An 18,836-nucleotide genomic window follows, 5' to 3' on the forward strand; every position below is an offset into this window, starting at 1 on the left:
GCGGGTTTTGAGAGCGTTAGAAGCGATTTCTCGAGGTTATTCGGTTATGTACCTTGAATTTCTGTTCGAGTCGACTTGTTCTTTCATAGCCTAGCTTGAAGTTCTTGTTTGCTAATTCTTTTGAAAAGTAGTTTGATTTTTTTCAACCGACGCGTTCGCGCCTTGTTTATGCCTTTCTTCTTCCTTTCTTACATACTTCTTCTCTCACTTTTCAAAAGTTCACTTATCATTTTTCTTATCCTTCATTCTCTTTTACAAATTGCATTTGCATACTATCATTCATTCCATTTTCACTTTGTGAAAATGTGAAAAGAATGTTAAGGACATATTCATGCATTCAATACCTTAATCATATGCATTGAGAAAAACAGAAGAAAAAGAAAAACCAAAAATAAAAAGAAAAAAAAGAGAAAAAGAAAAAAAAAGAGCAAATAATATAAAGGGGACAAAATGCCCCAAAGTAAATGGTGATAGCAATGCATATGTACTGTACTCAAAATTGGGATGCATGAATATGTGGTAAACATGGTTAATGGGTAGTTAGACTTTATATTCTGATTATATAGATTGTCTTAAGTTATGTGGAAAGTTTAGGTTAATTAAGGATTCAGATGTTAGTCTACTTGACCAAATACAATCATACATTGACCCTAACCCCATTACAACCCTTAAAAGACCTCTTAATATGTGTATTTGTGCATTAAATTTTTGTTGATTGGTAGAAGAAAAGCAAGCCTTAGAAAGCAAGGTTAGTAGAGAATTGAACCTTAAACACTTGAGTGATTAGAGTGTATACACTTTCGGTGAGGGTTCGATGCTCGATTCTTTGTTCCCGGCTTTTATGAGGTTTCTTCTCGCAAGTTTATGTGTGCTTTATTTTATGATTTGAATTAGTGAAATCCCATTCATATTTGTTCTTGGAGAATTTGATTTACCTTTAACCAAGTAGGTAAAAGCATTTTGCATTTAGTCACATTCATATAAATAGGCTGCATTTCATAATTTCTACCATCCCTCTTCACTCTTTTGGTTCTCTTGAGCTTAGCAAGAGAACATGCTAATGTTTAAGTGTGGGGAGATTGATAAACCACTATTTTACGGTTTATTTTGTATTGAATTGAGTGGATTTTATCCATTATTCTCATACTTATTCATATAATTCGCATGTTTTACATTTTTCCTTCCTAATTTTGTGCTATGATTGAAAATATGCTTCTTTGGCCTTAAATTCGCTAATTTTAATCCTCTCTTATTACCATTCGATGCCGTGATATGTGTGTTAAGTGATTTCAGGTTTCCAGGACAGGAATAGCTCAGAGGATGGAAAAGAAGCATGCAAAAGTAGAAGGAACACAAGAAATCAAGTTTTTCAGAATCTGATAGCGACGCGCACACATGGGCGACGCGTATGCATGACCAGTGCAGCAAGCAAGCGACGCATACGCGTGGATGACGCGTATGCGTGACCAGGAATTTGTTCAAGCGATGCGTACGCGTGACAAAGCGTCACGTGCTGCAGATATCAGAAAACGCTAGGGGCGATTTCTGGGCCGTTTTTGACCCAGTTTTAGGCCCGAAAACACTGCTTAGAGGCTGCAGAGTGGAGCTGGAAAGGGAAATCAATCATTAACACATTCATTCACATTAGTTAGGTTTTAGATGTAGTTTTCTAGAGAGAGAGAGGCTCTCTCATCTCTCTAGGTTTTAGGGTTTTTAGCTTTATTCTTCTCAAATTCATATTTCTACCTTGCTTTTATTTAGTTTTCTTCTACTTTTATTTATTTTAGTACTTTAGTTTTTCTACTTCTATCATTGATTCCTTTATGTTGCCAATTTAGTTTATGAATTCTTCTTGTTTCCTTTAATCCTTATTAATGCAAGTTATGTTTTCATGTTTATGATTGTTTTCTTTACTTTGTTGTTATTGTTTTCTCTTGCAATTGTTAGTCTTAGATTTTGCTATGTCTTGTTAATTTTCTATGTTTTTATTTTATGCCTTCCAAGTGTTTGATAAAATGCTTGGTTGGATTTTAAATTAGATTTTTATGTTCTTAACTTGGATTGATCAATTAGAGACTCTTGAGTTATCATAATTCTTTTGTTGATTGGTGATTGAGACTTGCTGGTTGGTTTAGGCTTCACTAAATCTAGTCTTTGATTAGGACTTGTGAACTTAAGTTAACTTTGCTCACTTGACTTTCCTTCATTGTTAGAGGTTAACTAAGTGAAAGCAAAAGGCAATTACCATCACAAGTGACTATGATAATGGGGATAGGAATTCCAATTCTCAATCCTCGTTAGGACTTTTCTTAGTTGTTATTTATTTCCTTGTTATTTACATTACTTGTTCCTTATTTCAAAACTCAAAAATATACTTTCCCATAACCAATAATAACTACACTTTCCTGCAATTCTTTGAGAGACGACCCGATGTTTAAATACTTCGGTTAATTTTATTGGGTTTGTATTAGTGACAAACAATTTAAATATTGATTGAGGTTTAATTGTCGGTTTAGACTATACCTGCAACGCGATAATTTTTGTGAAAATCTTTACCGACGTTTTTCCTCCGTCAAGAACCCGTTTGAGATTCTTGGATGGCATTATCTTGTGGTTGTTGATCACTTTGTACTTGTTCCATCTAAATTACATAAATATACAAATTACAAATTAGTGAATTACATACAGCAGCTATTACAATAATTACAGTAAAATTCAGAGAATTACATACAGTAGTTAGGCCAACAATTACAGCTAAATTCAAAATCCAAAATTGAATTGCTGCAACAGCCATTACAAAGTGAGTTACATACAGCAGCAATTACAACAATCACAGTAAAATTCAAAACCCAACATTGAATTACGTACAACAGCCATTACATATAATTAACTAATAATTAATTAACTAAATAATCCAAAATTGAATTACATACAGCAGCCATTACAAATAGAACTCTGCATCGATCCATATAATTAACCAAATAAAGAACTCTGCATCAATTCATATAGTTCATATCAATTCATATCAATTCATATAATTAACCAAAAAAAAAGAACTCTGCATCAATTTATATAGTTCATATCAATTCATATAATTCATATAATTAACAAAAAAAAGAACTTTGCATAAATTCATGTAGCTCATATCAATTCATATAATTCATATAATTAACAAACAAAAAATTAGTTGAAAACCCAGTACAACTCACTGCAGCAGAGAACAGAGAAGGCGGCTAGGTCTCGGCGGCAGAACAGATGTCCAACGATGTTGACAAAAAAGCTTCCGACGACCAGACGAGCTGACGACGCCGACCATGAGAGCTTCAGAGTTTAGACAACCAGATGAATGACGTCGTTAACAGCAGCTTCAATCCGCGACGGTGACTTCCTTCCGCCCGTTGGAGGTCCTTCTTCCCGGTGACAGTAGCTCTGATACGGCATCGATTATGGTAGACTAGGAGGGATGATGGCCTCCATTGGAGTTGGATGAAGATTGGAACTTAGTAGTGAAATTAGGGATTTAGGGTTGAAGTGTTGTGGCTAGTGAGTGAGGAAAAGGGGACTGAGTCTCAACATAATGGGCTGGGTTATGGGTTACTAGGTAAGAATGTGGGTAAGTGGGTTCTTTTTGTTTTATTTTGTTTTGTTTTTTTTTTTGTCAAAACAATGCCGTTTCGGACCCATATTTCAAAATCAGTACTTTTAAAAAGTTGGCCGGTTCGACCAATTTACCGATTAACCACCGATTTGACTTATTTTTTATTAGTTTTTTGTATAACGGTTCTAAGAATTAACCGGACCGATTATGTGACTGATTCTTAATTAATCCAGTTGAACTGGCTAATTCAGTCTGATTTTCATAACCTTAAATTTTAGAGAAGATAAGGAATTAAAAAAAATTTGAAAAAAGAGTATTTTTACCCAAAATTTAGATAAATGATAATTTTAAAATAAAATTTTACATTAGGAACCATTTTGAATGTAAGACCATTTTGGAGGCGATTTTGATTTCCAATCTAAATTATAAGGCTAAAATTATATTTAATCCTGAAATTTATAACAAAATTAAATTTTGTGTGGAACCATCATAAAATGTTTGCAAATATTTTCTTTCTAGTACCGATCTAAAGGAGAGAACAACCACGGTATATAAACATTATAATTATTCCTTTATCAAAACTTTTCTAATATTCATTTATTTTTTTCTATGGAACTGTATTCTAATTTCCAATGTATATTTATAATAAGGCGAAAGCTAGTGCACTCTAGGTAAAGTAGGGAGTGCAGCACTCTTTAAAAGTTAATCTGCTATCAAAAGTAATTAGGTAAATTAAATTTATTTATTATTGTTATTTTTTTTTTGTCATGGGCTGAACAAACAAACCGGCACTAACAAAAAAACTAATTCGCTCGTTTAACACAGGACTATCTTTACACCAGAAAAGTACTCACAAAAATTTGATCGACTTCCTGTTATTGTTGATGTGATGTCTTCAAGCATTTTCACTGTTTTGCTAGCAGGTGCTTCCACTATTGTTCTGTCTAGCCACAGATTTTGACGCTCTTGAACCCACCCCATTCCACATCTACCATAAATGGACCTTCAAAGTCCGAAAAATTGCTGTCATAGAAAAGGAAGACGCTGTCTGTCGCCGCTGTTGGTTGGCTGATTTTGTAGAAGAACCCGGTCTCCATGAAGGCGCCATGATTCTTAGATGACAACGCAATCAAAGCACAAAATACATGACAGTTACAACAAGTCCATTATCTTTTATTTTAAATTATCCTCAACGTGTACGTAATAGAATGAAAAATTAAAATACAATTATATTTAAACAATTATATGTATTATTTTTATTAATTTATTCAAAAAATAATTAAATTTTGAAGCTAATTGGTATAAAAAATTACATATATAAAATAAAAAAAAATTATTTGTATAAGAATGAGCCTAATAAATAATTATTTTATTTAATATATAATTAAGAGTATTTCTTTCTTTGCCAACGAGTTATAGTTCAAATGACATAGTCTCTATATTCACCTAAGAGTTGGTAAAAAAAGAATATTTTTTTTATTAACTTTTTTAAACAATAATTATTTATTTTACATACAATATAGAAATATATGAATATAATATTTATTGAGTAGACGCAGTTACAAAAAAAATTTATTGTCATAGTATTTGAACCAAAGAAAAAAAAGTATTATTTTAAGAAAAACTAATAATATATTTTTAATAATATTCTTAATACAAAATAATAAATTTTAAATATTTTTTAAATAATATATATTAACTAAAATAATATAATTATCCCAAATAATATATTATAAATATAGTAAAATGACATATTTCAATAAAAAAATTGTTAATAAAAACTTATATGAATTTTTGTTTCGCACAAAATAAAATTATTATATGTTTGTTTGCTTTTTACGTTGTATATATATTTTTTTAATTAAATTAGTATAATACAAAATCTTTTATCATTCTATTCATATTTAATGTTTTAATTTTGTTTCTCACAAAATAAAATTATATATATATAACACAAAATTTTTTATCATTGTGTTTATATTTAATATTATAATTTTATTTCACACAAAATAAAATTTATTTAAATTTTAATATTATATACATAATATATATATAACACAAAATTTTTTAGCATTGTGTTTATATTTAATATTATAATTTTATTTCACACAAAACAAAATTTATTTGAATTTTAATATTATATACATAATATATATTTAATATTATTTTTTTAAGATTCTAATATATCTTTTTTTCTAGATTTAGTACATGAATTTTCAACTTATTTTTTATGTATTATTTATTTTAATTCTAAAGTCCAATAATTTTTTTACAGACATATTGTTTTTAATATTTATATACTATTTTTTTATTTTGAACTACAGTCCAATACCTGAGACTTAAAAAAAAAATCTAAAACTTATCAAAAAATGATTAACCTGATTAACAGGTTACCTTTTTAAATCCAGACCATTCAAATAAAATATAATAAATGAAGGGTTCAGATTTACGAATTCACAAGGTGTGTAGCACTCCATACTTAGCAAGGAGCGTTTAAGGATGAGCCTTATAATCATAAGGAGGAAGATTAAACCACAAAAGGATTATTAACAAGAATGTGGAGAATGTCTCATCAGGAGTATTATTCAGCCTTTGAATGTAGCACCAACTTCTTCATAATCTCTAATAAAATTTCATTCCATGTATCTATAGGCCCGGGCAAACACCAATGAACACAATCATTTTGAACAATTTTGGATGCAAATGGAAAAGGATTCATATAAGGACCTGGATGGCCATCTGGTCTCAACAATGCTAACTTAGTCACATCCATTATCTCTAACCTAATTAACCCTCCAAATTCTTTGGCTTTCTCTTTAGCAATTTCCACTTCTTCCATCTCAATCCTTCTTATCTCAGCATCCATTCCTTCAACCTTCTTCTCCCCATCTTCATAAGGCTTATCCTTCAAACAAGTACCACCTTTATTCCACTCACCTTCAAAATGAGACGGTGAATACGTTCTAACTTCTAACAATCACATCGAGTTTGTCACCTTTAGTTGCTTTCGCTTCGATTATGGTATTAAGAGCAACCCTTAAAGCCTGTCTTAACGGATCATAAAAATCATTAACATGATGATTGCAATAACCAAGTTGTGGCAACTTTAGGCAACTTGAAATTGAACCACCCTCATAGTAAATTGAAGGAACATCAAACCAATGCCCTAGTGAAATTACAATCATGTCCATTTCATCCAAGTCCCTTGCCCACCTCTCATTAACATGATCCAAATAAATTGTATTGTAATGTGGCCCTTTCTGGGACCTCATATCACCTCTCACAAGAAATGGGGACCAATAGAAGGACAAGTTTGCATTGTGGGAGAGAATGTTCCATTTTCGTGAACCTTTATGGTACAGACGTTTTGGTTTTGATGAGTCATCATCATTATTACTACCAAGCATGCAAATAAGGGACTCAATTTGGTTCCTAGCAACAGAATCTCCAACAAATGCCACGTGTCTGTTCCTAATTAGTTGGAGAAAAGTACTAGGATCAAACCTAGGAAGGTTGCAATCATCATTGGGTTTCCATCTCCAATAAAGATACTCTGTGTTAGGCCTTCCATTAGCGATGCAATTTTGATTTTTCTTCATCTTGCAATATTTGGAGGTTCCATTATACAAAGGTCCTCTTTCGTCACGGACCCATTTGCCATTGGAGTAGTCACATGAATTCTCATTTGCATATTCTATTTTTCCTGAGGAGAAAAAAAAACAGAACATACATATTTAGAAACAATTTCTACTCCTCTCTATCTTAGATTTTATTTTCATCAATTTGTAACAGTTGTGTGTTTCTACGAACTTTTATTGCCAACTACAAAATAAAATAAAATAAAAGCTCATCAAAACTTTGCCAGAAACAATCATCAAGTATAGATCAAATACATATCTTTAGTAAATGAATAGAAACCATATCCGGTTAATAATTCAAACAAGCATATTATTCATATAAATTTGTTGCATATGAATGATTTTCCTTACAAGAATGAAGAATAAGTACCTGAAGAATTAGAAGAGGTGTTGATCATGAGTGGGGTGGAAATGGAATAATATGGAAGTTTGATTTGAAATGTAATGAAGGGAAGGGGGACAAAGTAAAATGAAATTATGAGTCCAATAATGGGAAATATGGCATAGAGAGTGTACGAGACTTTGAATGGGTTTGTAAGACCCATAATCTTCTAATGAACGTTCGTTACCTTGTTTCATATCCTAATAACCTTTCTTCTTCTCTTTAATATCGTTCTTCTTCTTGTTCTTGTCTTGGCCAAGAGAATTAAGAAGGGTAATGTCTAACATGCTCACAAGATAATTAGGAGCATCCATACTCCACATAATGATCAGAGCTAGTAATTATTAATCTATATGTATTTATAATCACCAAAATGTGATAATAGAAAACCAATGTGAATTTATGATGAGAAACTGGGTAGAATTGAAGGAAGAATGAGGGGACCAATAGAAGATAAGGTTTGTGATATTTTAACCTTTGATGCCGTGAATAAGATACAAACGAGAAGGGAATTTTTGAGGGAATTAATAAGTGATCTTTCCTAGTTTGATATCAGAGACAAACACAGAGGGAAAAAATATAAAAGAAAAAAAAGAATTAAGTATTCAATTCAGATCTGTACAATATTCTTGTTTCTTCCCAAGGATAGTTAATGAATAAAGAAACTCTACATTATAAGGAAGAGAGAATGAGGGGTAGCCTAAGCGACGGAGCCAAAAAAAAAATTTAGGCGCGAGGATAGAAATATTTATACTAAAATAAATGTTATTAAGTATTGTTAATTATATTAAAAATATAATAAAAATATAAAACTTAAAAAGAATTAAAAAAGCGTCCCCATTTCTAAAAGCGTGGCGAAAAGTTTTTGATCTTGACATGCTTTTAAAGCGTCCCCATTTCTAATATCTCTGCACCCCTAAAAAAGCGTGGCAAAAAAGTTTCCACTGAAAAAAAGGAACTCCAAGCCCCAAACGCGCTACACTAACTCATCAAACTTCTACTCTTCTCCTCTACAACACTATTACACTAAACGCTCTGAAAACCCTAACACTCAGCAAATCATGGAGCTCTGAAAACCCTAACGCTCAGACTTCTACTCTTCTTACTAACACTCACATTCAACTTCACCTCTTCCGCTCCAGCCGCCGCGTCGCCCGCCACCTCGTCGTCTTCGTCTCCGCCGGCCTCGACGCAAAACCCACCGTTCTCGTCGTCGAGAAGCTCGGCGAGGCGGGCCTCAAGCTGCTCAAGGAGTTTGCTAACGTGCCCTGAGGAGCTCTGCACTAAGATCTCGCTCTGCGACACGCTAATCGTCAGGAGTGGAACCAAGGTCACGCGCAAGGTGTTTCAGTCCTCCGCCGGTAGGCTCAAGGTTGTCGGAAGGGCCGGCGTCGGGATCGACAATGTGGATCTGGCTGCCGCCACCGAGCATGGCTGCCTGGTGGTTAAGTCCTCATCATCAGCACTTTCTACTCCAACAAGGAGATCTTCCTTCGCGAACTCATCAGCAACGTTTCCGACGCATTGGACAAGATCCGATTCGAGAGCTTAACTGATAAGAGCAAGCTCGATGCTCAGCCGGAGCTCTTCATTCGTCTCGTCCCCGACAAGGCCAACAAGACACTCTCAATCATCGATAGCGGAATTGGAATGACCAAAGCAGGTACCGTAAAATGCACTTCCAATTTTGTTCTGTATTTAGTCATGTGCTGTTTCTTTGAGTTTGATTACTGATTTGTTCGTGTGCGTGTGTGTAGATTTGGTGAATAATTTGGGAACAATAGCGAGGTCTGGGACGAAGGAGTTCATGGAGGCGCTGCAGGCGGGTGCTGACGTCAGCATGATTGGACAATTCGGTGTTGGGTTCTACTCTGCATACTTGGTTGCCGAGAAGGTGATTGTGACCACTAAGCATAATGATGATGAGCAGTACATTTGGGAATCCCAGGCTGGTGGCTCATTCACTGTGACCAGGGATACCAGTGGGGAGCAACTCGGAAGAGGAACCAAAATCACCCTCTTCCTCAAGGAGGATCAGGTAATACAGACACCTCAGCCCCATTTTGATTTCTATTAGCTCAGAAGTTTGATATTTTTGCTGTCGTTTTCTTCTGTATTGGATATGTATTCTTTGATTGGTGTTTTTATCTATATGATGTGGATATGTTTGGGTTAATAGGTTATTTGACGTGTTATATAATTCACCAATAGTAATATTTGATATGAAGTTTTTGTTGCAATGAGTTCGAAGGACACAAAAAATAATAATGGATAATTATGAACACGTGGAAATCGGAATCTTAGGAGTGTAAGGAACAACATAATTATTTCTGTATGAATTTATTTAGAAACACATTTAGGTCTGCACATCAATTTGATTCATTAAGTGCGTGCTTAGTTTTTAAACTTTAGGGGAACATTTAAAATGTTTCAGGTATTTTTTAATTGAAAGTTGCTTTAATTTGAGCTTGCAATGGAGATGATGGCTGAGTGATTGATATTGTCTTTGGTTTTAACAGCTGGAGTACTTGGAGGAGAGGAGGATTAAGGATCTTGTGAAGAAGCACTCGGAATTCATTAGTTATCCCATTTATCTTTGGACTGAGAAGACGACCGAGAAAGAGATTAGTGATGATGAGGACGATGAACCCAAGAAATTGAACTCTCAATTGTTGTATCGTCGTGTGTGCTGAAGTGAAGTAGCTTGAAGTCACATGTGTTGTACCGAGAAATGATTGATGGGGCGCGCAGATTTCATGAGCAGGATCCTGAGGTGAAGAGAGAGATCTATTCACGTGATATTTCAAGGATGGTGTATTACAACACCAACTTTGATTTGTACACAACACCTGCGGTTAATTGGAGGGATACACTCACTTGTGTATTGGCTCCAAGACCTCTTGATCCTCTCCAACTCCCTTCAATCTGCAGGTACATATGGTTTCTACTTTCTTCTTTCTATTTGTTGAAAGAATAGTACAGAATTCCATCATGCTAGTGGTTCCAACAACATACTAGTAGTTAGTTAATGTAAACCTTAAGAGATAGAGAAGAATCAAATGAAAGAGTGAGAGCTAATCTTTGTATAAAGTGAATTGTCATTCAGATCTTTTATAAGTGTGTAAAGAGTTACACTGCAGAGGTATATATATACACTTGTACTAAGCAAAGCTAAGCCAACCTAACTGCTACAACTACTTAGGTTTTTTTATAACTTATTACAGACCCTACACATTCAAGAACTTAAAGACTCATAAGCTGAACTATACATTAACAGTTAATTTTAGTTCTTGATACCAAATATATTAGTTATTAGTAAGTTTAGTGTATAAAATAAACCCAGAAGAGCTGCTGTGACTTTTAAGTGAACAGTAATAATATTTGGTGAGATTGATCCTCTTGAAGTATTCTATTCATAGCTTGATAAGACAATGTAGAGTCTTATAGTAAACTTGGTCACCACAACTTAATTGAAATAATTGCTCCATAGTCTGATAAGAATTTTGTGTTTTCTAGCTATTCATGATTGTGAAATCTAATTTCCTTGAGATATAATAATTAAGTATGCAGAGTATGTTAAGAAATTGGGACTAGTTCTATTTGAATTGCTTTCTGAAGCATTAGGCCTTAATCCCAATTATCTTAAAGACATAGATTATGCAGAAGGGCTTTTCATGCTTAATCATTATTACCCTCCTTGTCCTGAGCCTGAACTCACTATGGGAACAAGTGGCCATTGGGATTCTAGCTTCCTCACTGTTCTCCTACAAGACCAAGTTGGTGGACTTCAAATCTTCTATGAAAACCAGTGGATTGATATCACTCCCATTCCTGGTGCTCTCATTATTAACCTTGGTGATATGATGCAGGTAGTGATTATTTTATCAACTTTTTTATAGATATTTTTACACACTGCTTTGTGGCTATGTGATTTAATGCTTCAACATCATTTTTAACAGCTAATCACAAACAATAAGTTTGTGAGCTCCAAGCACAGAGTTTTGGCTCGAAAAACAGGTCCGCGAGTTTCGGTTGCATGTTTTTTTAGACAGCATCTTCAACCTGAGATTTCAAAAGTGTATGGACCAATAAGGGAGTTGGTGACAGAAGAGAATCCTGCAATGTATAAAGATATCACAGTGAAGGAGTTGATTACACACATGTATGCCATAGGATTAAATGGTGTCTCTGCACTAGAACACTTCAAGCTATTATGTATGCCATAGGATTTAAATTCACCTTATTTGAGTATTTGTACTGGACTCACATGTTTAATTTCCTTAACGAAAATAGATGAGGAAATACATCTCAGTCCTCTACTACTCTAAAACTCGAGATCCTTCAGCGCAGTGGTACTTCCAATCTGCTAAAGTAAAAAATTAGTTTGATAGGCATTGTACAGTATTTATAGTGGATACCTTTGTTGGTACTTCAAACTGCTTTTGTCTTGATGATTGTTCTGGTAACAGATTTTGTACTTCTTTGGCAGATTGGAAATTGTTTCTAATTGTAATCTGCACACAACAAACAAGGATTCAGTAATTGAGGAACCTGTTTCTAGCATGGGAGTTTGTCTGAGTGCCCAAGTTAAAGTTGAGAGCCTCTACAACACTGGTATTCCTTCCTTAATTCTCTTCTTCTTGGCTATGACCCTTTTAAGTGGAAATGCCTTTTTTACAATAATTGAGTTTGGATATTTGTGCTTGCATGTATATCATTCAAGTTTGTCCCTTTCTTCTCTCTCAATGCTTTTGAAGGAACCAAGGCAGAATTTTGATTAGCTAAAAACGATGGATTTAGGCATTCTAAGAAAACTATATATATTATGATTGAGTTGATCCCATAGTTTTCTTAGATTATATTATTTTATTTCTAGAACATACTTAATGATTGGGATGACGAAGAATGCTTGAAGATATTAAAGAATTGCTGGAACCATACACCGAATGATGGGAAGGTGATTGTGGTGGACAAAGTTCTTCCTGCAGTGCCAGAGCAGACAGATGTTGCTAAGATGGCTTTCAGGTCTGATGATGTTTCAAATGCCAAAAGGGAAGGAACGAACCTACCAAGATTTGTAAATCTGTATAATGATTGTCAAATTTGGTAAGCTAATTGAAGTATTGGATAGCATTGTATTTTTTGCTCAAGTTGAAAAGCTTATTGAGAAATTAGAGTTTTGAACTCGAGATTTATTTTGTATTTGAGTATTAATGTATAAAACAATTATAGCAAAAATTATATATGTCAGTAATTACTATTTAATTTGTCTTATAATAAAAATTGCATACTGGTTTGGTAATAAAAAATGACTGAAAATTTATAGTGTAGTGATAAAGGTAAAGTCAAAAAAAGGATTTTTTTTTTTTATATAATTTGATAAGGCTATCGCCACGCTTTAAAAGCGTGGCCGTATCTCTCCCTATAGCCACGCTTTAAAAGCGTGGCCATATCTCTCACCTACGGCCACGCTTTTAAAAGTGACAATTTGTAAAAAAGAGTGGCAAAAAAAAGCGTGACGATAGGCTGAAAAAAGTGTGGCGATAGAGCAACCACCACCCTTTTAGAGGTCACTCTTTCAAAAGCATGGTGGTAGCTCAAAAAGCGTGGCAATAGACGTGTTTTCTTGAAGTGGTCACTCGTTTTACCCTGCACTGTGCTTGTTTTCTGATTCTCGACGCTGCACACGCTTTCGCCGCCGCTACACTCAGATCCACCACTTCATTGTTTTTTGTCACCTCTCTGTTCCTCTTTTTCATCAGCGACTCCGATCTCTGTCCTTCTCCCTCCACCTCTGCCTCTTTGACTTACTCTTTTAAAGTTCCATTTTATTATTTCCTTCACCTTCTTCTCCAACTTCTTTTTCATCATCATCATCAAATTCAATTCAAGTGAAGCACTACCACCACTCAGAGTAGGCTTAATATGAAAACTTGGTCGAACCGTCGGCCATTTGAAGGCATATGCGGGTAGGCTTGACTTCTCGGATCAGTCCGAGTTTCTTTATTAGTGAAGAAGGTATCAAATTGATACTCACCCCCAAGGTCACATAGAGCCTTCCTTGTGCAGGCGTCTCCCAGGTTGTAGGGTATCACGAAGCTTCCAGGATCTTGGAGCTTTTCTGGTAGGTCCCTTTGGATGACTGCACTGCACTCCTCAATGAGGAAGACTGTCTCTACTTCCCTCCAGTCCTTCTTATGGTTTAATATGTTTTTCATGAACTTGGCATAAGAAGGTATTTGTTCAAGGACTTCTGCAAATGGGATTTTGATCTCCAATGTCCTGAGGTAGTCTGCAAATCTAGCAAACTGCTTATCCTTTTCCGCTTGGCAGAGTTTTTGAGGATAAGGCATTCTATTTCTGTATTCAGGTATGCTGAGAGGTACAGAGGGGGTGTGTCTATAATACCAGACTGAGGGGTACTAGCTGGCTTAAGAGGGATGTTCTTTGAATGGACACCTGCTTGTGGTTCCCTAGCTAGGCGTTCAACGCCCAGGCTGCTCCCTTCCTAGCGTTGAACGCCAGTATTGCTCCCCACTGGGAGTTCAACGCCCTGGATTATACCTTGGGATGTTGTTTTCCTATTTTCTGGCGTTCCCTCTTCACCTTGCTTCTCACCGTCATTAGATTGGCTGTTTAGTGTCCTTCCACTCCTCAACTGGATGGCTTGGCACTCTTCTCTTATCTGGTTAGATAAGTGTTGTTTGGCCTGATTCAGCCGTGCCTCTATTTTCTTGTTCGAGGCACGGGTTTCTTGCAACATTTTTTGCAAACTCAGCAGTTGTTGTGTGAGAGAGCTTAGTTGCTGAGTTAATGATTCATCCTGTTTAAGAGGGTCTGGTTCAGTGTACACTGCCTTGACCTCTCCGTTTATTATAGTTTCACCAAATGAGTATAAATGCTGGTTACTGGCGACGGTCTCAATGAGTTCATGAGCCTCTTGAACTGTCTTTTTCATGTGGATAGAACCCCCTGCAAAATGATCTAGGGACATCTTGGCTCTGTTGGTGAGTCCATAATAGAAAATGTTTAGTTTCACCCATTCTGAAAATATTTCTGTGGGGTATTTTCGCAGCATCATTCTATATCTCCCCCAAGTATCATAGAGAGATTCACTCTCTTCTTGGTTGAAATTTTGAATATCCAGTATGAGCTGGGTTAACTTCTTTGGGGGAAAGTATACTAGCATATTCCATGTTTTCAAGCTGGACTTGGGTTGGTTATCTAACCACCTTCTTGTTTGACCTTTCACAGCAAAGGGGAATAGTAGCAGCCGGTAGACATCCTGGTCTATCCCTTCAGCTTGTACTGTGTCAGAAATCCGTAGGAAATCTGCAAGGAAATCTGTGGGCTCCTCCTGTGGGTAGGGGTGGCAACGGGGCGGGTAGGGGCAGGTTTTTGCTCTACCCGACCCCGCCCCGCCTGACAAAAAACCTGCATGAAACCCGCCCCGCCCTACCCGCGGGTAGTAAAATGTTAAACCCTAACCCGCCCCTGCGGGTACCCGTCCCGCCCCTACCCGCCCTATAATTATTAAATCCAACAAATAAAATAAAATTTTAAAAATTATATAACTACCATTTACAAACATAACATAAATTAAAGTAAAAATTTATATATGATATAATATTATTAATCATTTTACTAATTATTTTATATATGTTACATATATTATATATTAAAAATATATACCGGGGCGGGTTTAACCTAAACCCGACCCCGCCCCGCCCTGCCCAAGAACCAGCCCCGTTTAAAACCCGCCCGGTGCGGGGGCGGGTAATTACCCGCCCCGAGCGGGTAGGGGCGGGGTAGTGTTGCCACCCTTACCTGTGGGAGTCCCTGGAACTGGTAGTTTTGCTGCACTAGAGTGATGAGCTGTGGGTTGAGCTCGAAGTTTGCTGCTCAAATAGGAGGTACGCAAATGCTTCTTTCATAGAAGTCAGGAGTGGGAGCTGTATAAGACCCCAGGGTTCTTCTGGGTGGTGTATTCCCAGTTGGGTCCATAGTGGACTTTTCCTGCTTCTGCTTACACAAACGATAAGCAAGAAAAATTGGAAGTCTCTATGTCACAGTATAAAACTCCTAGTGAAATGTCCAAATTGGAATTAAAATTTAAAAGATTTTGAAATTTGATTTTGAAATTTGAAAATTGGATTCTAAAATTTGAATTTTGAATTTTGAAATTTAAATAAGACGGGAGAACAAAATTTTTTTGAAAAGGGAAAGATACGATAAAAATTCAAACAGAAATAGAAAGACAACTAATAAGACACCAAACTTAAAATTTTTAGAATTTAATAAACCACTATTTTATGGTTTATTTTGTACTGAATTGAGTATATTTTATCCACTATTCTCACACTTATCCATATAATTTGCATGTTTTTAAGTTTCCTACTGAATTTTGTGCTATGATTGAAAATATGCTTCCTAGGCCTTTAAATTACTAATTTTTAATCCTCTCTTATTACCATTCAATGTCGTGATTCGTGTGTTAAGTGATTTCAGGTTTATGAGGCAAGAATGGCTTAGAGGATGGAAAGGAAGCATTCAAAAGTGGAAGGAACTCAAAGAACTAAAGATTTGAGAAGCTGGCTTCGACGCGTACGCATGGATGACGCGTGTGCGTAACCAGGAGCGTCGTTCAATGACGTGTAAGCATGACTAACGCGTACTCGTGACCCACGCGTACGCGTGACTAGCGGCACGTGCTGCACTAAAGTGAATATGCTGGGGCGATTTCTGGGCTGATTTTGGCCCAGTTTCATGCCAAAAAATAAAGACAAGAGGTTGAGGATGGAGCTGGGAAAATAATCAATCAATCAATCATTCATTCATTCACACACTTTAGGTTTTAGATGTAGAATTCTAGAGAGAGAGGCTCTCTAAGTTTTAGGGTTTCTTCTTTTATTTTCAGTTTCATCTAGGTTTAGGTTCTACTTCTTATATTGATTCAAGTTACTCTTTTAATTTCTTGTTATTATCTCTTTGCATTCCTTAGTTTATATGTTGTTACCTTTACCTTGTTGCTTTATTGTTCATGACTCCTTGTTTGGTTCCAATTTCCTTTTAATGCATTTTGAGGTATTTTATGTTTATTGTCGTTATCTTTAATTTGTTGTTATTGTTCTCTTGCAATTGTTAGTTTTAGATTTTACTATTTCGTGTTAATTTTCTATGTTTTTGTTTTGTATCTTCCAAGTGTTTGATAAAATGCTTGGTTGGGTTTTAAAATAGATTTTTGTTTTCTTGGCTTGGATTGGGTAATTCGGAGACTCTTGAATTGTCAAAGTCTCTTGTTGATTGGTGATTGAAAGTCGCTAGTTGGCTTGAGCTTCAATAAATCTAATCTTTGATTAGGACTAGTGAACTCAAGTTGATTTTGTTCACTTGACTTTCCTTCAATTGTTAGAGGTTAACTAAGTGAGAGCAAAATGCAATTACCATCACAATTGACAATGATAATGAGGATATAAATTTCAATTCTCAACCCTTGTCAGGACTTTTCTTAGTTGTTTGTTTATTTTCTCGTTATTTACATTACATGTCTCTTATTACAAAAACCCCAAAAGATATCTTTTCATAGCCAATAATTGCATACTTCCCTGCAATTCCTTAAGAGACGACCCGAGATTTGAATACTTCGGTTATTTTTATTGGGTTTGTTTAAGTGACAAACAAATTAAACGTTGAACGAGGATTGTTGTTAGTTTAGAACTATACTTGCAACGCGATGTTATTGAGAAATTCTAGACCGCCATTTTCCTCCGTCAGAATCAAACAAAGAAAAATAGCAAGAACAGTTCGAATACCAAGAAGAAAAATAGGACACTTTTTCAAAAATTTAAGAAAATGAAGACACAAAAAGACACCAAATTTGAAGACGGACACATGACTCAAACAAAAGAAGAAGTTTTTATTATATATATATATATATTAAATAATTTTTGAAATAAAGAAAATATAAAATAGAATCAAAAGAAAAACAGTAAAAATACCTGATCTAAGGAACAAGACAACCATTAGTTTGTCAATCACAAACAATCCCCGGCAACGGCAGCAAAAACTTGGTGCGTAAAATTAAACTCTGCACAACTTAACCGGTAAGTGCACGGGGTCATCTAAGTAATACCTCAGGTGGGTGTGGGTTATCCTGCAATCTGTGGTTATCCTGCAGATCTCAATCAGGCGAATAGAAAGATAGTTGTTGGGTGTTGTAAGCGCATAAACAAGCAATAACAAAAGCGATAAATGATTGGTGTAGAGACAGTAATGGTGGATCAGTTAAGGCTTTAAAGATGCTTCTTCTTCTGGATTAATACGTCATACCCACTATTCCAATGATGAATGATTCATTCAATGGCAAGGCTGTAAGTGATTAGGCCAATGGTCATGGTCACTAATCTCCTCAGGTCTAGACCAAACATCCGAACAGACTAGATCAATCTGGGACAGGATGAAGCACACGTGACTCAATCTCTTGACGATCCTACTCAAACGACACAGACAAGGTCAGATCTTCCAAATTAGAGATTGATGATCTTATGGGTCTAGCCCTTAGAGCCATAGGAACCTCAGTTATCCCAGACTAACGAGATTTTATGTCACATACCCCAATTAGCCCAGATAATTCTATTGGAACCCGTGATGCATCATCAAGTTGTAGTTCAATACTATCCGGGTCAGGACTCGTAACTCATGTAGAATCGAGATTCTAAGGATGAAGAGTGACAATGCATCATAGAATAGAATCAAACATTTGTTGGAATGGAAAAGTACTTGTATTAATTCATTGGAATCAGCAGAGCTCCTAACCTTAACCTAGGAGGTTTAGTTGCTCGTATTGTACAGAAAGTAGTATCAATTGTTCTGAGGGGATGAAGATCCTAAACATGGGTGATCTTCGCCTATATATACTAGCCTAATAACTAAGAAGTACAAAAATGTGATAGACTAGACTAAAGGTGCGAAAATCCACTCTTGGACCCACTTTGGTTGAGTGCTTGGGTTGAGCTTGGCGTCCAACTTGAGGAATGGGCGTTGAACGCCCATTAGGGGGTTGTCCATGCTGCCTTGTGCTCCTTGGGTGGCGTTGAATGCCATGAAGGGAGTGATTTGGGCGTTCAACGCCCCAAGAAGAGTGATTTGGGCGTTCAATGCCCAATATGGGTAGTCTCCTTCGAAGAAAAGTATAAACCATGATGTATTTCTAGGAAGC

The 18,836-nt window shown here is 35.7% G+C and overlaps 2 protein-coding genes across 23 annotated transcripts; one reads left to right on the forward strand and one right to left on the reverse strand.

Moving 5' to 3' along the window:
• Window positions 1-6,141: 6,141 nt before the first annotated feature.
• LOC112746969 (xyloglucan O-acetyltransferase 1) lies at window positions 6,142-7,993 on the reverse strand. Its single transcript, XM_029293221.2, has 2 exons — window positions 7,607-7,993; window positions 6,142-7,301 (listed from the first exon to the last, which is right to left on the reverse strand). The coding sequence occupies exons 1-2, from the start codon at window positions 7,779-7,781 to the stop codon at window positions 6,562-6,564; spliced, it is 915 nt and encodes a 304-aa protein (XP_029149054.1). The 5' UTR covers window positions 7,782-7,993; the 3' UTR covers window positions 6,142-6,561.
• A 127-nt stretch (window positions 7,994-8,120) lies between these two features.
• LOC112748173 (heat shock protein 83) lies at window positions 8,121-16,618 on the forward strand. 22 transcript variants are annotated; one of them, XM_072218929.1, is made up of 8 exons: window positions 8,495-9,281; window positions 9,376-9,656; window positions 10,138-10,549; window positions 11,182-11,487; window positions 11,578-11,780; window positions 12,108-12,232; window positions 12,495-12,724; window positions 16,127-16,618. In XM_072218929.1, exons 1-3 carry the CDS (start codon window positions 9,269-9,271, stop codon window positions 10,309-10,311), a joined length of 468 nt encoding a protein of 155 aa, XP_072075030.1. In that variant the 5' UTR covers window positions 8,495-9,268; the 3' UTR covers window positions 10,312-10,549; window positions 11,182-11,487; window positions 11,578-11,780; window positions 12,108-12,232; window positions 12,495-12,724; window positions 16,127-16,618. The 22 variants fall into 22 exon arrangements, with proteins under 22 accessions (XP_072075027.1, XP_072075028.1, XP_072075026.1 ...); XM_072218937.1 differs by having other exon boundaries at window positions 11,282-11,487; window positions 11,578-11,833; XM_072218928.1 differs by lacking the exon at window positions 16,127-16,618 and having other exon boundaries at window positions 11,578-11,989; window positions 12,495-12,901.
• The last annotated feature ends 2,218 nt before the right edge of the window (window positions 16,619-18,836 follow it).

The sequence above is a fragment of the Arachis hypogaea genome, chromosome 15 (genome assembly GCF_003086295.3).
Source record: "Arachis hypogaea cultivar Tifrunner chromosome 15, arahy.Tifrunner.gnm2.J5K5, whole genome shotgun sequence".
Classification (NCBI taxonomy): Eukaryota; Viridiplantae; Streptophyta; class Magnoliopsida; order Fabales; family Fabaceae; genus Arachis; species Arachis hypogaea.

Excerpts from the sequence above, each read along its gene's own strand:
- LOC112746969 (XM_029293221.2), bottom strand. The coding sequence starts at position 7,781 with ATGGGTCTTACAAACCCATTCAAAGTCTCGTACACTCTCTATGCCATA. Across the intron at positions 7,302-7,606 it reads CACCTCTTCTAATTCTTCAG|GAAAAATAGAATATGCAAAT; the intron begins GTACTTATTCTT and ends TTTTCTCCTCAG.
- LOC112748173 (XM_072218921.1), top strand. The coding sequence starts at position 11,293 with ATGCTTAATCATTATTACCCTCCTTGTCCTGAGCCTGAACTCACTATG. Across the intron at positions 11,488-11,577 it reads ACCTTGGTGATATGATGCAG|CTAATCACAAACAATAAGTT; the intron begins GTAGTGATTATT and ends CATTTTTAACAG. Across the intron at positions 11,781-12,107 it reads AAGGAGTTGATTACACACAT|ATTGGAAATTGTTTCTAATT; the intron begins GTATGCCATAGG and ends CTTCTTTGGCAG.